The sequence below is a fragment of the Oreochromis niloticus genome, linkage group LG17 (assembly GCF_001858045.2).
Source record: "Oreochromis niloticus isolate F11D_XX linkage group LG17, O_niloticus_UMD_NMBU, whole genome shotgun sequence".
NCBI classification, from domain to species: Eukaryota; Metazoa; Chordata; class Actinopteri; order Cichliformes; family Cichlidae; genus Oreochromis; species Oreochromis niloticus.
In genome coordinates, this window is record NC_031981.2 from 3,290,161 (window position 1) to 3,307,920 (window position 17,760).

Genomic DNA, 17,760 nt, shown 5'->3' on the forward strand with positions numbered 1-17,760 from the left:
TTATTCACTGAAATTGGGAGAGGTAAGAAAACTGCACTCAGTTGGCCGCAATCTGCCATCTACTGCCATCTAGTGGCGAGATTTTACATGTTGTACCTTGAATGTAGGGAAGCCAAGAGATCAACCAAACAAAGAATTACATCATTAGATAAAATACAGACATGTGTTTTACTTGCTAAAGTTATAGAAATGTTTGTTGTTTCCGCTTCCACTGATGGTGGCACAGACTGTATATTGAAGACAGATATTAGCTCCATAGTTTGTGGACCCTCCTTTTTGAAACCTCCACATTAGTGTTTCGGCTTCTGTCATATAAACAGTAAATCATTCACTTTGTATTTGTTATAACTATCTTCTCTATTGGGTTGCCAGATTGTGGTGTTCTTACTGACATATTGGTAAATGGTAAATGGCCTGTATTTTTATAGCGCTTTACTTAGTCCCTAAGGACCCCAAAGCGCTTTACACTACATTCAGTCACACACCCATTCACACACTGGTGATGGCAGCTACATTGTAGCCACAGCTGCCCTGGGGCGCACTGACAGAGGTGATATTGTTTATATTGCAGTGAAGTAACATAAATCTGGATGATGTGTACAGTATAGGTAGTGGGGTCCTTTCTTAAAGTTATGATACAGTCAAGCTGGTATACACACACCCCACCAATGTTACTATACTGTGTAAGTCATCTTAAATAATTCGATATCTGATTATCTTTTTAAGCAAACAAATATTGCAGCTGGAGGTAAAGTCAGTCTGTTTGTTGTCCATGATGTTGTGTCATGTTGGAAATTTCATAAATTCTGTACCAATGAGTATTATAACTATTAAAAAAAAGTAGATAAAACGATGAGTGTGTAATGTGAATGGGGTCACTCACGGTGATTGATGAACACATAGTATTCCCTTTAGGTTAAAAGCTCAAAGGTTCTCTTTTTTGTTTTTATAACCTACAACAGAAAAAAAAGTAGTGACTAGGCGATGTACACAGAGGGGTATTTAGCTGTGCAAGAGCCACATAATGCTTTCAGCATACGGTGGAAATGAAGTGCAATAGAAACACGACTCTAACTGAAAGCTAGTGCTGATCAGTGTCTGCTTGATGTGCAAACATGTGCATCATTTAATCAGTGGTGTCGGTAAAGGTGTCATAAATCTTTGTTCATACCTTTTAGTGGACGGGTAACAGGGCTCATCACTTAATCATGATTGGATGCAAGAAAAAGAAAATATCCTTATGAACTTTCATTGTATTTGTTAACCTAAACATCGCAGCTTTTATTTGGACTTGCATACTTTAAGTAACACTACCAACTACATGTGGGTATGTTGGAACAAGAAGTGTTCAAAATTTGTTCTCAGTTCAGACATTTTACACACATACATCTGTTTACACTTTATCCTAGTGCTTCAAAGTGATTAACAAAAGGGGGAAAGAAATACTGTAGTTTGAATTTAAGGTTGGCCACAAAAATATGATCGTCTCAGTTCACTTCTTCTCGAGTGCTTTACTCCTTAAAGCTGGGCATAAAATATTTCGAGTCTGGCAGCCACATTCGGTCGTAAAGTAGTAATACCTGAATGATGATCGCGTTGTTTGAGAATTCGTAACACGTTCGTGTGTGCTCAGTGACATATTCACAGCTGAGTGTGTTTCATATCATCTCTTAACACAATTAATTTCTGGACCTGACGTGAAGTGGGCAGCAGATGAAAGGAAGCACTGGATGCCGGCAGGTTTCTTTCTCCATGGCCTCGTGTTGCCAGTCAGCTTTTAACACCCTGAGTATCATGCCAAGAGAAATAAAAAAGGGTAATAATCCAAGATGAAAGGATTTTGGGATTATCGCTACATATTCTGAAAGTTGTGTTTTTCAAACAAGGCTTTTAAAAGTACAGTAACAGCCAAGCGTTCTCTTTCAGTGACCATAAATGGAGAAAAAACCCTTCAAATCTGATCCAGTGGAGCTCAGCAGATGACTGATAAAGACTGGAATGCACTGCAACAGGTATAATAAAAGGTTTTACTTTATTAACAGAAATCTTTCGTTCAGACAAAAGAACAGAAATAATGTTAATACTAATAAATTACATCACACTTCTCACAAATAAGCAGCCAGACATCGAGATCACATAACGCCTAAATTTATACACCTGAGGCACACAAGAGGGGTTGGTTTTCATGCCACATTTACACCAATATACACAACATTAATACACTTACAATATCACCCACCATTCAGCAGAGAGGAAGGGACACAGTGAACCCAAAAATTGGCAAATGAACCCGTGCAATGGCATTATTTCTCTCTTGTACATATGTATGCCACATTAAAGTAGAGTTGAGTTTGCTTTCAGTAATTGCTGTATTTCATGGCAAGTCTCTGTGGCTGCATATTAAATCAGTCTTACACTATGCATCACTTCAACACACCCAGAGCAAATAACAATGAGCCAACCCCGGTAGCAGAGTATTGCCTTTGCTCCAAACTATAGATTAAACTAAAACAATGTTGGGGAAATGAAAAAAAAAGCTTTATGAAATGAGCATACGTTCCATACACACTGTAAAAGTTCCCAGATATAGGACTGGTGACATCAGCAACCTGTTTTGGGAGAAACAGGTGAATCTGGCACTGTGATTGGCTAAGATAGCTATCAACCTGCTTAACTCAAACACCTCTCTCTTTACGATGACAAATGATATGTGAACTATTCTTAGAAATGTCTTGATGCATGCTCAATCGTCCAGGTAAGTAAATCCAAAACAGGTTGATTCTGTTCTGGACGTAGCGTTTTCAGTGGGAGAAATGTTTCGTCACTCGTCCGAGTGATGTCTTCAGTCTCAGCTGACTGCAGGTTTCCCCAATGTTATAAACAGCACATTTCAAGTGACAGTTATTGTGCAAATGTCCTGTTTATAGGGTTGGGGAAACCTGTTTCTCCCACTGCAAGCGCTACATCCAGAACAGAATCAACCTTTTGAGATTCCTAGAAATGCTTATATCTACAGAGTGAGCAGAAGTAAACCTGGGGCGTAAATACCTGTGAAAGTGCCCTTTTAAACCCACAAACTGTATGTTAAAGATGGACATGAAAAGTGAAGCTGGTGAGGAGCCTTAAACCTGCATTTTTTCTAAATGACAGCAGGGGGCAACTCCTCTGGATTCAAAAAGAAATTCGACTGTAAAAGAAATGGGAAAATTCTCACTTTATTGTTGTATTTATGGTCTTAAATGCTAGCTTTAAGTCTATTTAGTGCAGTGCTTTAGCCCATGGTTAAGTTGTTAATGGCAGTAAGCTAGCCTCCTAATTGTAATTTCATCATTTCTTTTCCAGCTCTAGGAGTTTTAGGGGGACAGCCTTTTTATGTTTACACATTGGTACATTTGGTTTAAGCCTGTTTTTAGCAAAAACTGGCATCCAAATTAATATCACAGTGAATAATGGATGCACTTTGGTGAAAGTCTAACTAGCTAGTCTAAGTGTTAACTAATCAGCTCCAAATACACTCAAAAGACCAAAATGTGAAAGTGAAAGCTCTAGGATTGTTATCTACAAACCAACACATGCTATCGCGGTGGCCATGTCCATCTTTGATATACAGTCTATGTTTCATAATAAAGGAAGTAAAATTCCAAAAAGTGACATCAAAATATCTGTCATAAATATGAAATCTGTAACATGTACAGTATAGTAAGCACATCACTTGAAATAATATACATACAATATTCAAATAAGATTTCGACACAGATGCCTTCAAGAGCCCAAATCATTTCAATTTATATTGCATTCTAGTAACACGTTACAAAATGTTTTCTTTAACTGACATGTTATGAAAGAGGAAAGACAATTTATGAATGAAATAAAATTTTGAAAAACTGGATAAACTTGGGGGAAAATCTTTGAAAAAAAAAGAATTTTAAAATGTCTGATTTAATATTTGACTTTAACAAAATTATATTCCTCTCATTCTTTCTGCACTTAGATGTTGTTTTACCACAGCAGGTTTATTGTTTTATGAGCACATCAGTTATAACATGAAGCCATGCTCAGTGCACAAACTCTTGTCCAGTACTACCACTCTATTGTCAGTTTCAGCAGAGCACTGCTGAACTTGAGGTAGTTACCAATCAACATTGCAGCTCAGTTCCAATTAAATCAGCTCAGAAACTATCAGGTACGCGTCCAGCTAAAACAGCTGAGAGCACATCTCACCCTCAGACAAAAGGGAAGCAAACCTACAGTAGTGACGAAACTAAAATTAGTTGATGTCCGGTCATTGTTTATAATTTGACCTGATAAAACAGATTTATGGAACGTATGAGATCCTAAACTGTATTTTTAACCCAAAATGTGAGAAAAGTGACATCATAGTTCTTTCATCTTTCATCCTAACAGAATGAGCAAATAATTATATCTTGAGATAACCTCGATATCCAGAGAGAGTGACTGCTGTTTCTCTCCAGTACAAGATAATCTATAGACACAGTGTTTAAAGTTAACATATCAATTTATCAGCAATGTCACAGCCATTATTGCGTGGCACATAAGGGACAGAAAATCCTCACGGTTTGGTTATGGCTTATCACACTGCAGTATTATATACGAAGTGGCAATAATCTTTACAGGTAAGATGGAACAATTTAATGTAAACCTTTAAGGGGCCTTACAATCAAATGCAGATTTGGTCCACTTTGACACAGTACCAAAAGCTACGAGATGCTTGCAAAAGTGTTTAACACAAGACACTGCAAATGAGAATGTGACAAAAAGTCAGAATTAATACAGCCAGCGATAACTTGAAACAAAAGAATCACAGTAAACAATGTCAATGTTTTCATTATTCCAAAAGGAAAAATACAAGCAAAGTAATTATTACATTAGTGTTTATCTGCCATAGCATGACAACTGACAGGAGAATTAGCTTACTGCCTACAGTGGAAAACCATGATGTTGTTACTTTAAAGGCTAATGAGCATTTAAAAAAATAAAGTAATATTTAAATTGTCAAGGATGGTTAACATGAGCAGATCGAGCCTGCTCTTTATAAATAAAGAAATACATTTGTGGAATTTTAGACCTTTGAAACCCCAACCAAGTTGACCAAACTAGCGTTGAAAACTCACAAATGCCTTTATTAAAGTGGATCATCCCCTCTGGAAGATAGAAACAACAAAGCATACTCTCTTGGTCATGATTTAAATAAAATTCAGCTAGAATAAAATTTGAAATGGTCTTCCTGAAGCTAATTAGGAGTAATTAGCACTTTTATGCAATTTATTTTTAATTAGCACTATTCTGTTGTTTCGTGTATCCTAGTAGGTTTAGCCTCAAACCTTTTCCATCATATGTTGTATAAGAAATGCATATTTAAGTTTAATTTACTAATTTATTTTTAACAAACCCATGGAGTCCCCTTTGGCGTAGTAAGCTAATAAGCAACTGCTGCTAAAATCCGTTAGCTGACTAGCTGCATTCTAGCTAGCTAGTTAGCTTTCTAGTTGAACTCAAGAACCAACCATTTGAAAAATGCATAAAAAAATTGCCACCACAGTAACATTGCTCCAAAGGAAGAAAGACACCTGTTAGTTACATTTATGAGTAGTAGCTGAAGCTAAGGAAACTAAACGAAGCATGAATTCACTTTATTTACATCTGCTAAGCCATGCTCTCTTTAGCGACTGCCACTCTGTAATGTTTCCATGTTTTGCAGGATAAATATGCAATCTGTGGTGGCAATTTTCTTTCTGCAATGAATGTAATTATTGCAAAAATGGCTAGTTAACTTTTTTCTCCTTTTCTGGAACTTTCATCATTTAACACTGGCTTTGGTTGGGATTTGGTTAGGATTATCATTTAAACTACGAAAGATCCAGATTCTGAATTAAATGGAAGGTGGCAGAAACTATTATAAGCTCATTCTAGGTCACAAGACTAGTTGTTTCAGATAAAACTATTATTTACTATTACTATTTTAATAATTTTCCAATAAAAGTACCAATTTATATAGATTATCATACTTTGATTGTTCTTTGCATGGAAAGCAAAATCATGTAGTCAGTTTGTGTCTCCGAGCTTGCCGCTACAAGAAGCTAAAATCTGTAGCTCACTCATTATTTTTTGAAAAAAAAGGAAAAGAATATTTTGGAAAATTTAAGACTTTGGTACACTATCAAAGATTTTTTGCATACCCTTCAGATCAAACTAATGAATAGTCATAAGAGATCTTTGCCATCAGTTATCAATTAAGAGTTTTTCTTTGAAGGCTTCATTGCGTATGCACATTCCATCTTGCGAAATATGCTGAAAATCTACAGAGTCCATCTACGATAAACCAAAAGTACTTTGTGTCTAACTTCACAATAAGTTACCCAAAAATGCACTTGTTCTTTTCAGAGAATTCAAAGTAAGCGTCAGCTCCCATCAAATAAACTGTGGAATAAAACAGGGTGACTACACATATCACATTCATTTACATGCAGATCCAAAACAGTGACGGATGTTAGAAGAGGATGGCTGCCATTCCTGCAGGTATATGTGTGCGTAGGTTATATCTGCTACAGAGCAAAACTCCTAAAAACAACTACAATAAATGAGCTGCAATCCTAGCTGACAGAGAACAAGAGACAGATGATTAAAATATCAGACCCTTGCTGTTTGCTTCTAAAGACTCACCAGTACTAGTTGCTAGATCAATCCCCACACAAATACCCCATAGTGCTATTAACAAAGCACAAAAGATTAAGAAAAGGAACAATTTGCAGGGGAAGAGCAGAGCTGTGATGGAAGACGATGGCTGTAAGCCAGTACAGCATTTGCACCTCGTTAAAAAAATCACAAGCTCAAAGGTTTTTCTTAGCTGTGTGATTGTGATCTCAAACAAGTTAAGGGGGTTGTTTCTTTTAAAAAAACTGTTCTTTTTTTGTTATTAAAAAGCACTTTGGTAAAGTTAGGCCAAGGCAGAGGAGTCACTACATAAGCCAATATGTGTCTACAGCACACGGATGTCTGAGAAATGCTGCTGCTGGCTAAGATGCTTAAGAGACCGCTGGTGAACCGAGAGGATTCAGTACGCTTCTCATGACTCAGGTGGAACTGGTTCAGATCAGAATATTGCCATGGACATCTGCAAACAATTTGGAAGCTGTGTGTCGAATAAATTAACTGAAGATAGACGGATGTACATAAATGTAGAAATATGAACACAGAAATAGTTTCACCAGTCGGACAAAGAGAATGCAGAATAACAATTATATACCAAGCAGCACGAGCGAGAATATGAATATCTACTGTGATCACCTACCACTAAAAAGGCCATTGGCTGGTTTTGTTTTCTAGGAAGTTCAATTTCTATGGATAGGTTTTAGGTTTAAACACATCAGTGGAGTGAGTAGAAATGTTTCAGGAGTTTCGTAGATTAAACGTGAATATGGAATGATTAGCAGAACACAAAGCTCCCTGAAAGTAATAGAAAAGTGAATGGGGGTTTGGTGACATCTTAAAATCTACCATCTCCAGTCAACATGGTGTAAGTCCTCTGAAATCCACTGGCCTTTCTAGTGATAGATTGATCACTGATTTGAGGACAGAGGGTTGCACCAGTGTTAAACTTCACAAACATGGAAAGGAGAGAGGCGACTCCATAACAAACAGATTAAGCAATTATTATTATTATTTTCTGAAACCTGATGACAGGAAGAGAACGGTTGTAGGGATGTTTTTAGTCAGAGAAGAGGCTGGCGAAGGACTGTCGGAGGGAGCGGATGGTCTCGGCTTTGGCCTCGTCGTCGGTCAAGCTTCCTCGTAACGTCTCCGTGAAGCTGTTTGTCAGCGACTGCGATTTGCTGCGCAACGAAGACGAAGATGGTTTAGCTACCCGACGAGGAAAATCATACAGCGGTAAGCAAAGTCATGTGTGAGATTAACAGAACCCCAGCTTGGACTTACTTCAGCTGCGGTGACTGTTTCTGAGCTCCAGGTCCAGAAGAGGCAGGGATGGGACCGGGCTGGAACGCCTGGCTGGGAGATGTAGTGGCGGACCGGGCTCTCTGAGGGGATCCCTGGGCCGACTGAGATGGAGAGGCGGAAGCGGAACGGTGTCCCCCTACCATATGTGAACACGTGATGCACAGGCTTATTATTTCTCTGTACTGTATCGCCACAGAAGATAGTGAAATTAATCATAATGAAGCATTTACTTACCTCGTCTGGGCTGTGTGGTCTGAAGAAGACACAAAAAGACACAGATGTAGCATCATTTACATAAAAATGCTTGAATTTTACTGCTAATACCATGACAACAACACATTTTTGAAAACATGGAAAGGGAACAGTTTCCACGATGAGACATTTCGAATGTCTTTGCAAATACATCAACTCAGGTTGATGCCACAGATGATCAGCTCCAACATATCCTACCCCAAAAGATCACAGAGCTTTCCTCCTGCTGTTTCCTTTCAGATGGTCCCATCAGGCTTCAAGCTATATGGTTGTTGATGAACCAGCAATAAGCAATCTATACTGGCAGCTGTGGAAGTCATTAATTGTGATGACAGCTTGAAAAAAACAAAAACAACAAGGGCGGGCCCAAGTGAAATGAGCATAGATGCTGCTATAGCATTCATTCAGATGCTAGTCTAGAAATAGAGAGAACACAAAGAAGTGTAAAGTCTGGCACTGAAGGATTTCTCAAGTAAAACCCGTCTTCTCATTACCGACTTTGTCAGAAGTTTGAGTTATTAACTGATTAACTTGATTTACCAAACTTATTTGAATTACTGTTCTGACTGACTGGCAGGTGATGAGTCACAATATATTACTTTGCTTAAATACTCTCCAAGGACAGCTTCCCAGATGGTGTCACATATGTCTAAAGTCCCCCTCCACACCTGAAAATGTCCACAAACACATAGCTACCTAGACGCTATACATCTGTTATTCCTGTTTAGCCACATTAAGGTCTAAATTCCATTGTGGTCTGCACCAACATGGTGAAAAGAATACTGTTATTGCTTTCTGTTATTGCCATGGTAATGTTCAGGGAACGGCAGTGAGATCCAGGGAAAAATGGCAACAGACACGGCACCGATTAAACCCGATACAGCGATGAAAGCAGTGAAGGTGGGTTGCAAAGCGGCTTGCAGATGGGTATTCTACTAGATTTGCCTACTGAATTTGCAGAAGAGTGTCAGGATACTTCCCGGACTAACACTGGGCATGATTTCAAATTCCATCCATAACTTATTATTGTGTGGACTCATTTAAAGAACTGGAATTAAGCAGTAATTTTACTTTAACCATGCCTCTACTTAAAATGTGGTGACAGTATCAGTAAAAATAACAGCAGCATTATCAGTGTTAATACAGGTGAAAGTAAAGCCATACAAGCACTGCTTGTAATTACAGTGTTACTCCAATAGTAGTCACTACAGTTGGTAAAACTGTGTAGCATTATAGTGTTCGTCAGTGACAAAATTATTAATTAACAGACATGATAATAAGTATTCATAGTAGAAACATTTTATTAGCATTATTGGTAGAAGTAGTAACAAAGTTTTGTAATTAGTAGCAGTTTTCATAATTACTATCTGGTACAATGAAAAAAGTGAGTTACAGTAGTAGTAGTGACTTGTTTAAAAGCTTTTTGTACCTTAACAGTAGAAGGCTGAGGCATGGAAACTCCCAGCAGCACCTGGGCCATCTTGTTGATGACCAGCTCTGTGATCAGCTGTTTATCCTCCTCCACATGCTCACCAATCAGAGGCATTGAACTGTCCATCACCTGCAGAGAGAAAAAAAAACGGACCTCAGCCAATGTGTTAAAATTCCGCCACTAGATGGCGGTATGTTACCTCTTATTCAGAATTCCTCTCCTCTGACCCTCAAGTGATATTAGTGATAATGCTGTGTGTGGACACAAGTGATGAGTCATTTAGTGTAGATCACATGTTTGTTGGGGTCAGAAACAAGCTTTACAGCCCTGTGGCAACCACAGTTTGGAGGATATAAAGAAGTGTGTGCAGAAAACTGCAAGTTTCTGTCTTCTCAGGAGGTCTTTGGTGCTCTGACAATCAATCACATAAACAGAAGCAAAAAAAGATGCTTTAGTTTATTTCTTTTTGTGTAGGTTAATATAAGCTTTACAACAGTTTCATTTTGATGGCTCACAGGTTTCTCTAGTTAAGCTCTGGATAAACTAAATAGGTTTATCTGAACACACACAAGCAGCCAAAGTTAGAATTTCCAGTGATCTGCAAAAAAAGTGGCTCCATCTGTAAATATTATGTTGCTGGGGCATGACTTTGAAGGGCATAGACCAAACCCATTGCCACACAAATAATTAAAATAATCAAAAAAGAAAAAAAAACAAGGAAAAAAACATTTCCCAGCACTGGAGCTCACATGCAGGTCCATGTGTGCTGCAGAACCACAGGGCTCATGTGGCTCAGAGACCTGCTGTCCTCCTCCCTAAAAACCAAAACAAACAGGAGCAAAGGAGTGTTGCTGCTGCTGGCTAGGATGTAGATGCCCAGCATGGTGGAAGAAGCTGCTGCACCGCACCCCAGCTGCAGGCTGTAAACACATCAGCAGGCATGCATGCATGTGTGTGTGTGTGTGTGTGCTCCGGTACACAGCATATGCCAGGCAGAGATTAGATTGTACTGGAGCTCTCTGTGGCTGAAGTTGTTTTTATTAGTGGTATCAGTTAAATCCCAAATATGTTCTTTAGTCCAATTTCAGACAAACTGGCTTCTTAGCACACACTTGGTGTTTGCTTAGATTCAAATGAATGCGACTTATTATGGCACAAGATACTGATGCAGGCAAAGACTTAACTCACTTCAATTCACAACAGTCGCCTTAAGGTGCTTTATATTGCAAGGTAAAGAGCCTACAACAATGCAGAGAAAAAAACAAAAATCAAACAACCTCTTTTAAGCAAGCACCCGTGACAGTGGGAGGGAAAAACTTACACTTAAAGGGAGGAAACCTCGGACAGATCCGGGCTCATGGAGGCGCAACCAGCTGCTCTGACCGGTTGGGGGTGATTGGGGTACGATGCAGAGCAGCTACTTGTTGTTTTCACACAGGCTAGAGTTGTTCTTTAGGCTTTTTTTCAAAATTTTGGGCACATTTTAAATAGCTGTCCATACCATAACACCACCTCCACCATGTTTGACTGACGATGTGGTAAACTTCAGATCATGTTTATCTCCTCATCCATCGTTTTTTCTCCCATCATTCTTTTACAAGTTAATCTTTTCAGAACAGTACCTGTTTTTTAATCTGGCCTTCTTGATCCTGAGCGTAGCCATAGACAGTATAGAACAGAGCAACAAAACTTGGCGTCTAAGACCTGCAATCTGTTTAAGGTTATCATATGGTGATCGCAATGGCTGCAAAAAGAAGAAATGGCTTTCTGTCTGTAAACACTTTCCTGCTGGCTCGTTCACTTGTTTTGGGCCATATTGAACAGAAAAATCAAGTCTTTTTGTAAATTTTGGTTCTTTTCAAATTTTGAGGATTAGTTATGGTATGGAAGCGACACGTCGCCGGCTAATGACTTTCAATAACAAGCCGTTCGCCAGTTTCACCGTCTGATCATCAGCGTTTTCTATGTTGCAAAGATGGCAACGGGGAAATGTTCAACTCGAGGCTCCAAAACAGGACCAGGACCAGAAACTATGGCTAACTTCATGTTTTATACTGTCTAAGAGTGTAACCAGTGGTTACTCCTTGCGTGTGTTCTTGGCTTGAGAGCTATGGTGAAGTTGCTTCTCCCAACTATGTAAATAATTTAAAAGGGTACATTTTTGATTTGGTTACTCCAAAACAAGAGAACAGGCCGGACCTCGCCCTGAAACAGCTTTTCAGTCAATTGTCCAATTATTTGTTGAGATTCTGAAGATGGGGGATTTGCATAAAAATATCAATCCTGAAAACTTCATTTAACACTTTTGTAAAACCCTTTGAAATAAAGCATTTTAATTCCATGTCAACTATCTGATTTAAGAGCCACTGTGGTGGTGTACAGAGGCAAAAATACCAAAGCCGTCTTGGTACAGCAAACTACGGACCAAAGTGTAAGATTTATTTAATGTTTTCTTTGCGTAATACAAGAAACCAAGAGTGCACTGCTCTACAGAAACTCGGACTGAAACTACAGCTAGCAAGGAAGATTAAGTAAACGACAGAGGCATCCAAAGGCAGTTGTAGGTTTAAATTAATCTATTTTATTTCTTATTCATTTAAAGCTTTTTTTACATACCTTTATTGGGCTGTTTGTTTTGTGGGCTTGCTACACGCTGCAAAAACTTTCTGTAAAAAGCTAATTGTTGAGGCATGGAACAATCTGTCAGTGATAATGACTAAAACAACAGAAGATCTGTTTTTATGTCGTCCTCTGTAAGCACAATCTAAATGGATTAAAAAATCCACATTTGATGCAAAAACATTGAAAGCAAATCAAAAGCTTTATTTAAAAGAGCCTCTAAGAACGCCTATAACAAACTGAGGACATCCAAACTATTCGTCTTTTCCACTCATTTTCTTTGTTTTTCACAGCTGTTTGGGATCTCTCTGTTCTGCACAGAACCACTTCCCAAACTAAAGAACCCTTTAAAGCTCCCCCTTTTTTGTGTGTACCCAGCTTCTTGGCTAGGATTTGGCGGCGAGGTCGGGTGTGGCACGGTGTTTTGGCCAGTTGAGTCATTACCACAGGGGACTGAATGCAGGCCTGGTAAAAGACCGCCAGGCCCCACTTCAAATGGCGTGCGGTGGCAAGCTAAAGCAGGATCCACCCTGCTGATTTATTAGGATACAGAGTCATCTAACAGAAGACTGGATCTGCTGTAGTTCTTTCACCACTGGAACACAGAGGTGTTGTCCTGTACTTTTACTAAGCAGCAAAGTTTTGTGTTTTCTGGACAATAACGGGCTGCATGGCAAATGTTTACAGAGCAAAAGTGAAATGTGCTCGTTGAAAATTATGGTGCAGTTGAAGTTCAGGGCTGGCCAGAGGGTCATCCATTTCTGGGAAAACAACTTTAGCTTCAAGATAGCAACATGTGTGCTGTTCTCATTTGCTAGCTTGAAGTTACAATATCTAAAATATCTCTGTCAACAGATAAAGTCACTCCTGATGGCTGAATCTATAATATAATGATATTTTCGTACGATTAGGCCAATAATGTTCTAATCGTTTTTAGGCATAACATTAGCCCTTTAAGTTTTGCTAACATTTTTTTGCAGATTTATATTAATATCGAATTCAAATACATATGTCACATACAAGTATAATATAATAATTGTATGAAGTATATTCATATTTAAAAATACCAAACAAATTGTTTTTTTCGTGGACCAGTAGAAAAATATTACGTTTGACATTGTAATCATATTTATTTTGTTACATTTGTACAAAATCTTTTTTTTGACAGCTTTGCTCTTCATAACTTTTTAACTTTTTTAAAAAACTTTTTTTTAAACTAATAATCTCAAAGGATTAGAAAGTTTTGTTGTTTTTCTTGCCTTAAGGCGTCACAGACCTACAAGCTTTTACATTTTTATCTTTTATGTAAAGCCTGTTGAATTTACATGTGCTATATTAAATAAAACTGCAATTTCTTTATAGTATTATGTGCCTGCTATTTTGTAGGTTCCCCGAGTGCTGTGAAAACAACTCAGACGGGTCATAGGATGACAGGGACTTCAGCAAGTGTCCTTTGGGGACGCGCAACCAAAATCTGACGGTGGGTCTTTTGGGTCCTGTGGGTTGTGGGATGGGAAGCCTCATTAGACTTAGTGCGTCCCATGGATGCACAGCTGCGCTGGGATCTGGCATTCATTGAGTGTTTGGTCGTTGTTGTGTTACTCAAACCACACTTTTGTGGTGTGGTGAGGCTTCTGCCATTGGGGAGTGCCGTTGCTATGGGACGTGTTTTGATTGGTCTGCAACAATCTTCGCAGTCTTACCCAAAGAGATGGACTAACTGACGCTGACTACACCAGCACTGTCATTCTACTTCATGTCATATGGCTGACACATCCTGTCGGATCAGCTGTGTATATAAAATACTTTCTGTCATGTCATTTGGTCAAACGCTGTGGTGCACTGTGTCATGTTACATAACAATACTGCACCCCTATTATCTATACATTTTCCGGTGAAGTGACACAAGCTGGAGTTTGCCTCATGTTGATACCAGCTGCAGTAATGTGTTAATGGAGTGCTTCTGAGTAGCTCATTACTTTTCATTAGGGTGAGGAGGTGTTACGGCTGCTGTCTTTGTTCTGACGCAAAAAACAGAAAGAAAGAAAACAGCTTCTGACTGTGACGGGCCGACAGCTCTTCAACGTCGCACTTAATTAAATTCCATCTAGGGTTGGAGTAAAGGAGGAGGAAGTAATGCTTGTCATGAAACATTGCTACTTGACTGTGTCATGGGTTTCTCTGTCGTAGCAGCCTAGTGCTGAGACTACACGCCCCTGGGGAGCTGATAGATACTTCCTGAGATAGTTTGAGGTCTTTTTTGCTTTCTCACAACCGCTCTCTCCCAGCACATAAATAGTCACCAGAGTGATGTCATGCTCTGATCCTAAGTTTGGGCATTTCAGATGTCCAGACTGGCTCATTTCCTCAGACATGAAGGCATAGGAAGCTGCTCTAAAAACAAAACTGATTGGACACAACTATTTGTCTCTTGCTTTGCCCCTGGGAATAATTATTAAAGGAAAATGTGCATTTCTGGGTAACGCATTTACAATTTTATATAAACAGATATTTTTAAAAAGGACAGAAATCAAATATATAAAAAAGAAATAAATAAACTGACAACCTTGATTAGATTCAATAAGCATTACAACAAATTATTGGAAAGGCACAAAAGTAAGACAGAAAGTGCGAGTTCCAGGGAAGCTTATGTTGGGGCTGTGAGACCTGTGAGGCTGCTGGAGATGGCATGTGTGTGTAATTATTAAATGATTTTCTTTATTTAATAGTGATAAATAAAGTGAGTTGACCCATAAAGCCCTATAACACATATTCTAAATAAATGAATAATAATAAGTCTAATTTTCATGTTATTATTGAAAAAAAAGTACAAAAATTATGTGAATGACCAACAATAATTTATCTAACTAATCTAATAGACAATGATAGCAACATAGATTTGATGCTATGCTAACCTTTGCCATGTCAGATTGCATTTTCCATCCCTGGCTGTTCCAGTCTGCATGCATGATACTGTCTGCAGGGTGCATGCATGATACGAACCCCAGGTTGCTCTCTGATGCATCTATTGGCATGTGAATGCAAAATAGTATAAAGTGCTATAAGTGCACTTTAAAAACCCAGATGATCAAGGTGAGTCTCATGAATCTGAACAAGTAAAGATATGTTCTGAAATTTTCACACAGGACCCACATGAGGCACCTGCATTCAGACAATAGCTAATTACACACTAATCGATGTATATTTATGAGTTCCACGTTCTTTTTTTGCCCCCTCTTAAACGACCTAAAAAACCGCAGACTGCACCTAAACCATGCTTATGTGTAACATATGTTATATGCTGTGATGATACAGAACAGTGAACCTCTAGTGGCCCCAGTGGAAACCCCGTCCCAGGCACAGTTACTGCCACGCTCATCACATTGAAAGCCCAAACCTCTAACCAAACTGGTTGCGTCAAGTCACGCCATGACAGTTTTATTTGTCTACAAACTGCAAGCTACACTTCCAATGCCAAACTTTACCAGCAGACTCAAACAAACAGACTGGATTAGAAGATGAAGTGAGTCAACCGCTGACTCCTGATGTTGTTTTCATTCAGCTGCCTGTGTTTGGTCTGCAGACTAATCGTTCTTTCAAGGCTGTGAAGATCATGTGCCAACAAGTCTGGTTACACCCTTCCCGGTTGACTTTCACCCATGATATGAAAAGTATTATCAGCAGGGAAAGAGAATGAATCCAAGGTAACGCTTACACAAACTGCTTTAGCCTCGTGATGCTGCTGACAAGTGATCTGTTGGTTAACTGTTATGTCTGAAATGGCCACTGCAAATGTCCTGCAATATTCTCATGAAACATGACAGATCTTATTTATCTAAAATACACTCTAATGCAATGAAATACTAAGAGCAAGTTTCAGCCCCTGTTTCCTGAAACTCTTCCTGGAGCTGTAGATGAAAACACACTGACCTCGATAATATAGTCGTTCCCGTCTTTTCCATGCACGGCCTTCACAGCACAGATGTCTAGGCCCCCAAACATCTCAGCGCAGGAGTCTATCCACATACGATATCTGAAGCACAGGGACGCAAACAACTGACTGTTCAAAGACCCAATAATCACCACAGATATCATTAAAGGAAGAAGGGACTTAACAGCTATAAATGTCAGTAAAAGCTTCCAAGACTTTTGGACAATGAGATAATCAGATTCATGCTTAAAAGTAGTGCCAGTGTATTCAACTGAACACAGATGTGTGAACGATTCAGCGTACTTAACTGTATAAACAGATCTGCATTTTTCCAAGAGAATCTCTGAACCAGCTCACCTGTCAGTCATTGCGATCTGTTCCAACATGGCAGAGCCCGTGTTGGCCTTCCAGTTACCAGAAATGGATGTTCTCCTGAAAGGGGGGGGGCACCAGGAAATGAATTAATATGTCTGCAAAACACGAGCTAAAATGCTCCAGCAACAGTTAATCGCTCCCAACCTTTGGTTGTGTGGCTGAAGGAACAAACCTCAAGGGGGAAGCTATCGACAGTTCATCAGTGATGACCATTTTAATCCACACCTAGATAATGTTTGTGTGAAAGTCAATCAAACACACAGTTTAATGGTAAGGGCAGGGAAAAAAATACGATGAGATAAGGCTTGGCTACTTTGCCCCCCCTCTCTGATTTCGGTTGAGCAATTGTTCAGATACAGTCTTGAAAGCTGAAAGGCTCAGCTCAAATTCTTTGTTGTAATATCCTTGGCTGACAGGAATGTCTCTGGCTTCCAAATGGGTGGAGTTGGGGCATGAGGCCATGAAAATAAAGGCATTAATGCTAAAAACTGCCTGGAATCTAAGAAAAGTGCTACTTTAACATATAATTTGCCATTATTGGTTAAACTGTTTATTCTATAGATGATACTTTATGAGAGGCCTTCATTTCCCACTGGCTCCACATGCTTTGCTACCATTGACCTACTAAAATGCTTAAAAATTTTGCCATCAAATTCACCTGCAATGCCACCAACAGCCACCAGAAGTTGGTTGCAGCAAGCCAATAAAAAACACCTTACATGTAAGCTTTGTAGTTGCTGCCGATCTTCTGGATCCTGATATCGTACTTGGACTGGATGTAGGGCTCGGTGGTGGCGTACGTCCCTGCCAGAGCCACCACGCTGGTGATGTCCTGGAAGTCCTGTTGGTTTTCGACTTTAATCTGCAGGAGAGACGCCACTTGTTAGTGGGCAGCTAATTACAAAGGACGCTGCTGAAACTGGCAGCGGCTGCTTTAAAATCCCACAGGAATTTCACACTTGTACACAAGCTGAATAATGAGGGGTCCATGTATGGAAACATTGCCGGGGGCGGCGTTGAAACTACGTCACCTCTTTCCCAGTTATTAAACAGTAGACTGCAGACGCAGACTAAGAGGGAAATGATGCAATGGGAGCCTATCGACACACAACATGTTTATATCATATAATTAAAAGCCATTTTTCAATTTCACCGTGAGATTATTAGGTAACAATGA

At 39.2% G+C, this 17,760-nt stretch overlaps 1 protein-coding gene across 2 annotated transcripts in view; it reads right to left on the minus strand.

The window, feature by feature from the left end:
- Positions 1 to 2,013: 2,013 nt before the first annotated feature.
- syn3 (synapsin III) overlaps positions 2,014 to 17,760 on the minus strand; it is a 129,486-nt gene continuing 113,739 nt past the window's right edge. For both annotated transcript variants that reach the window (XM_005451810.4, XM_019346992.2), the window contains exons 8-14: positions 17,303 to 17,445; positions 16,566 to 16,640; positions 16,208 to 16,310; positions 9,656 to 9,787; positions 8,209 to 8,227; positions 7,954 to 8,110; positions 2,014 to 7,850 (exon numbers count right to left, since the gene is read on the minus strand). In XM_005451810.4, coding sequence (XP_005451867.1) covers positions 7,727 to 7,850; positions 7,954 to 8,110; positions 8,209 to 8,227; positions 9,656 to 9,787; positions 16,208 to 16,310; positions 16,566 to 16,640; positions 17,303 to 17,445 — 753 coding nt within the window. In that variant the 3' untranslated portion in view covers positions 2,014 to 7,726. The remainder of the gene's footprint in view (positions 7,851 to 7,953; positions 8,111 to 8,208; positions 8,228 to 9,655; positions 9,788 to 16,207; positions 16,311 to 16,565; positions 16,641 to 17,302; positions 17,446 to 17,760) is intronic.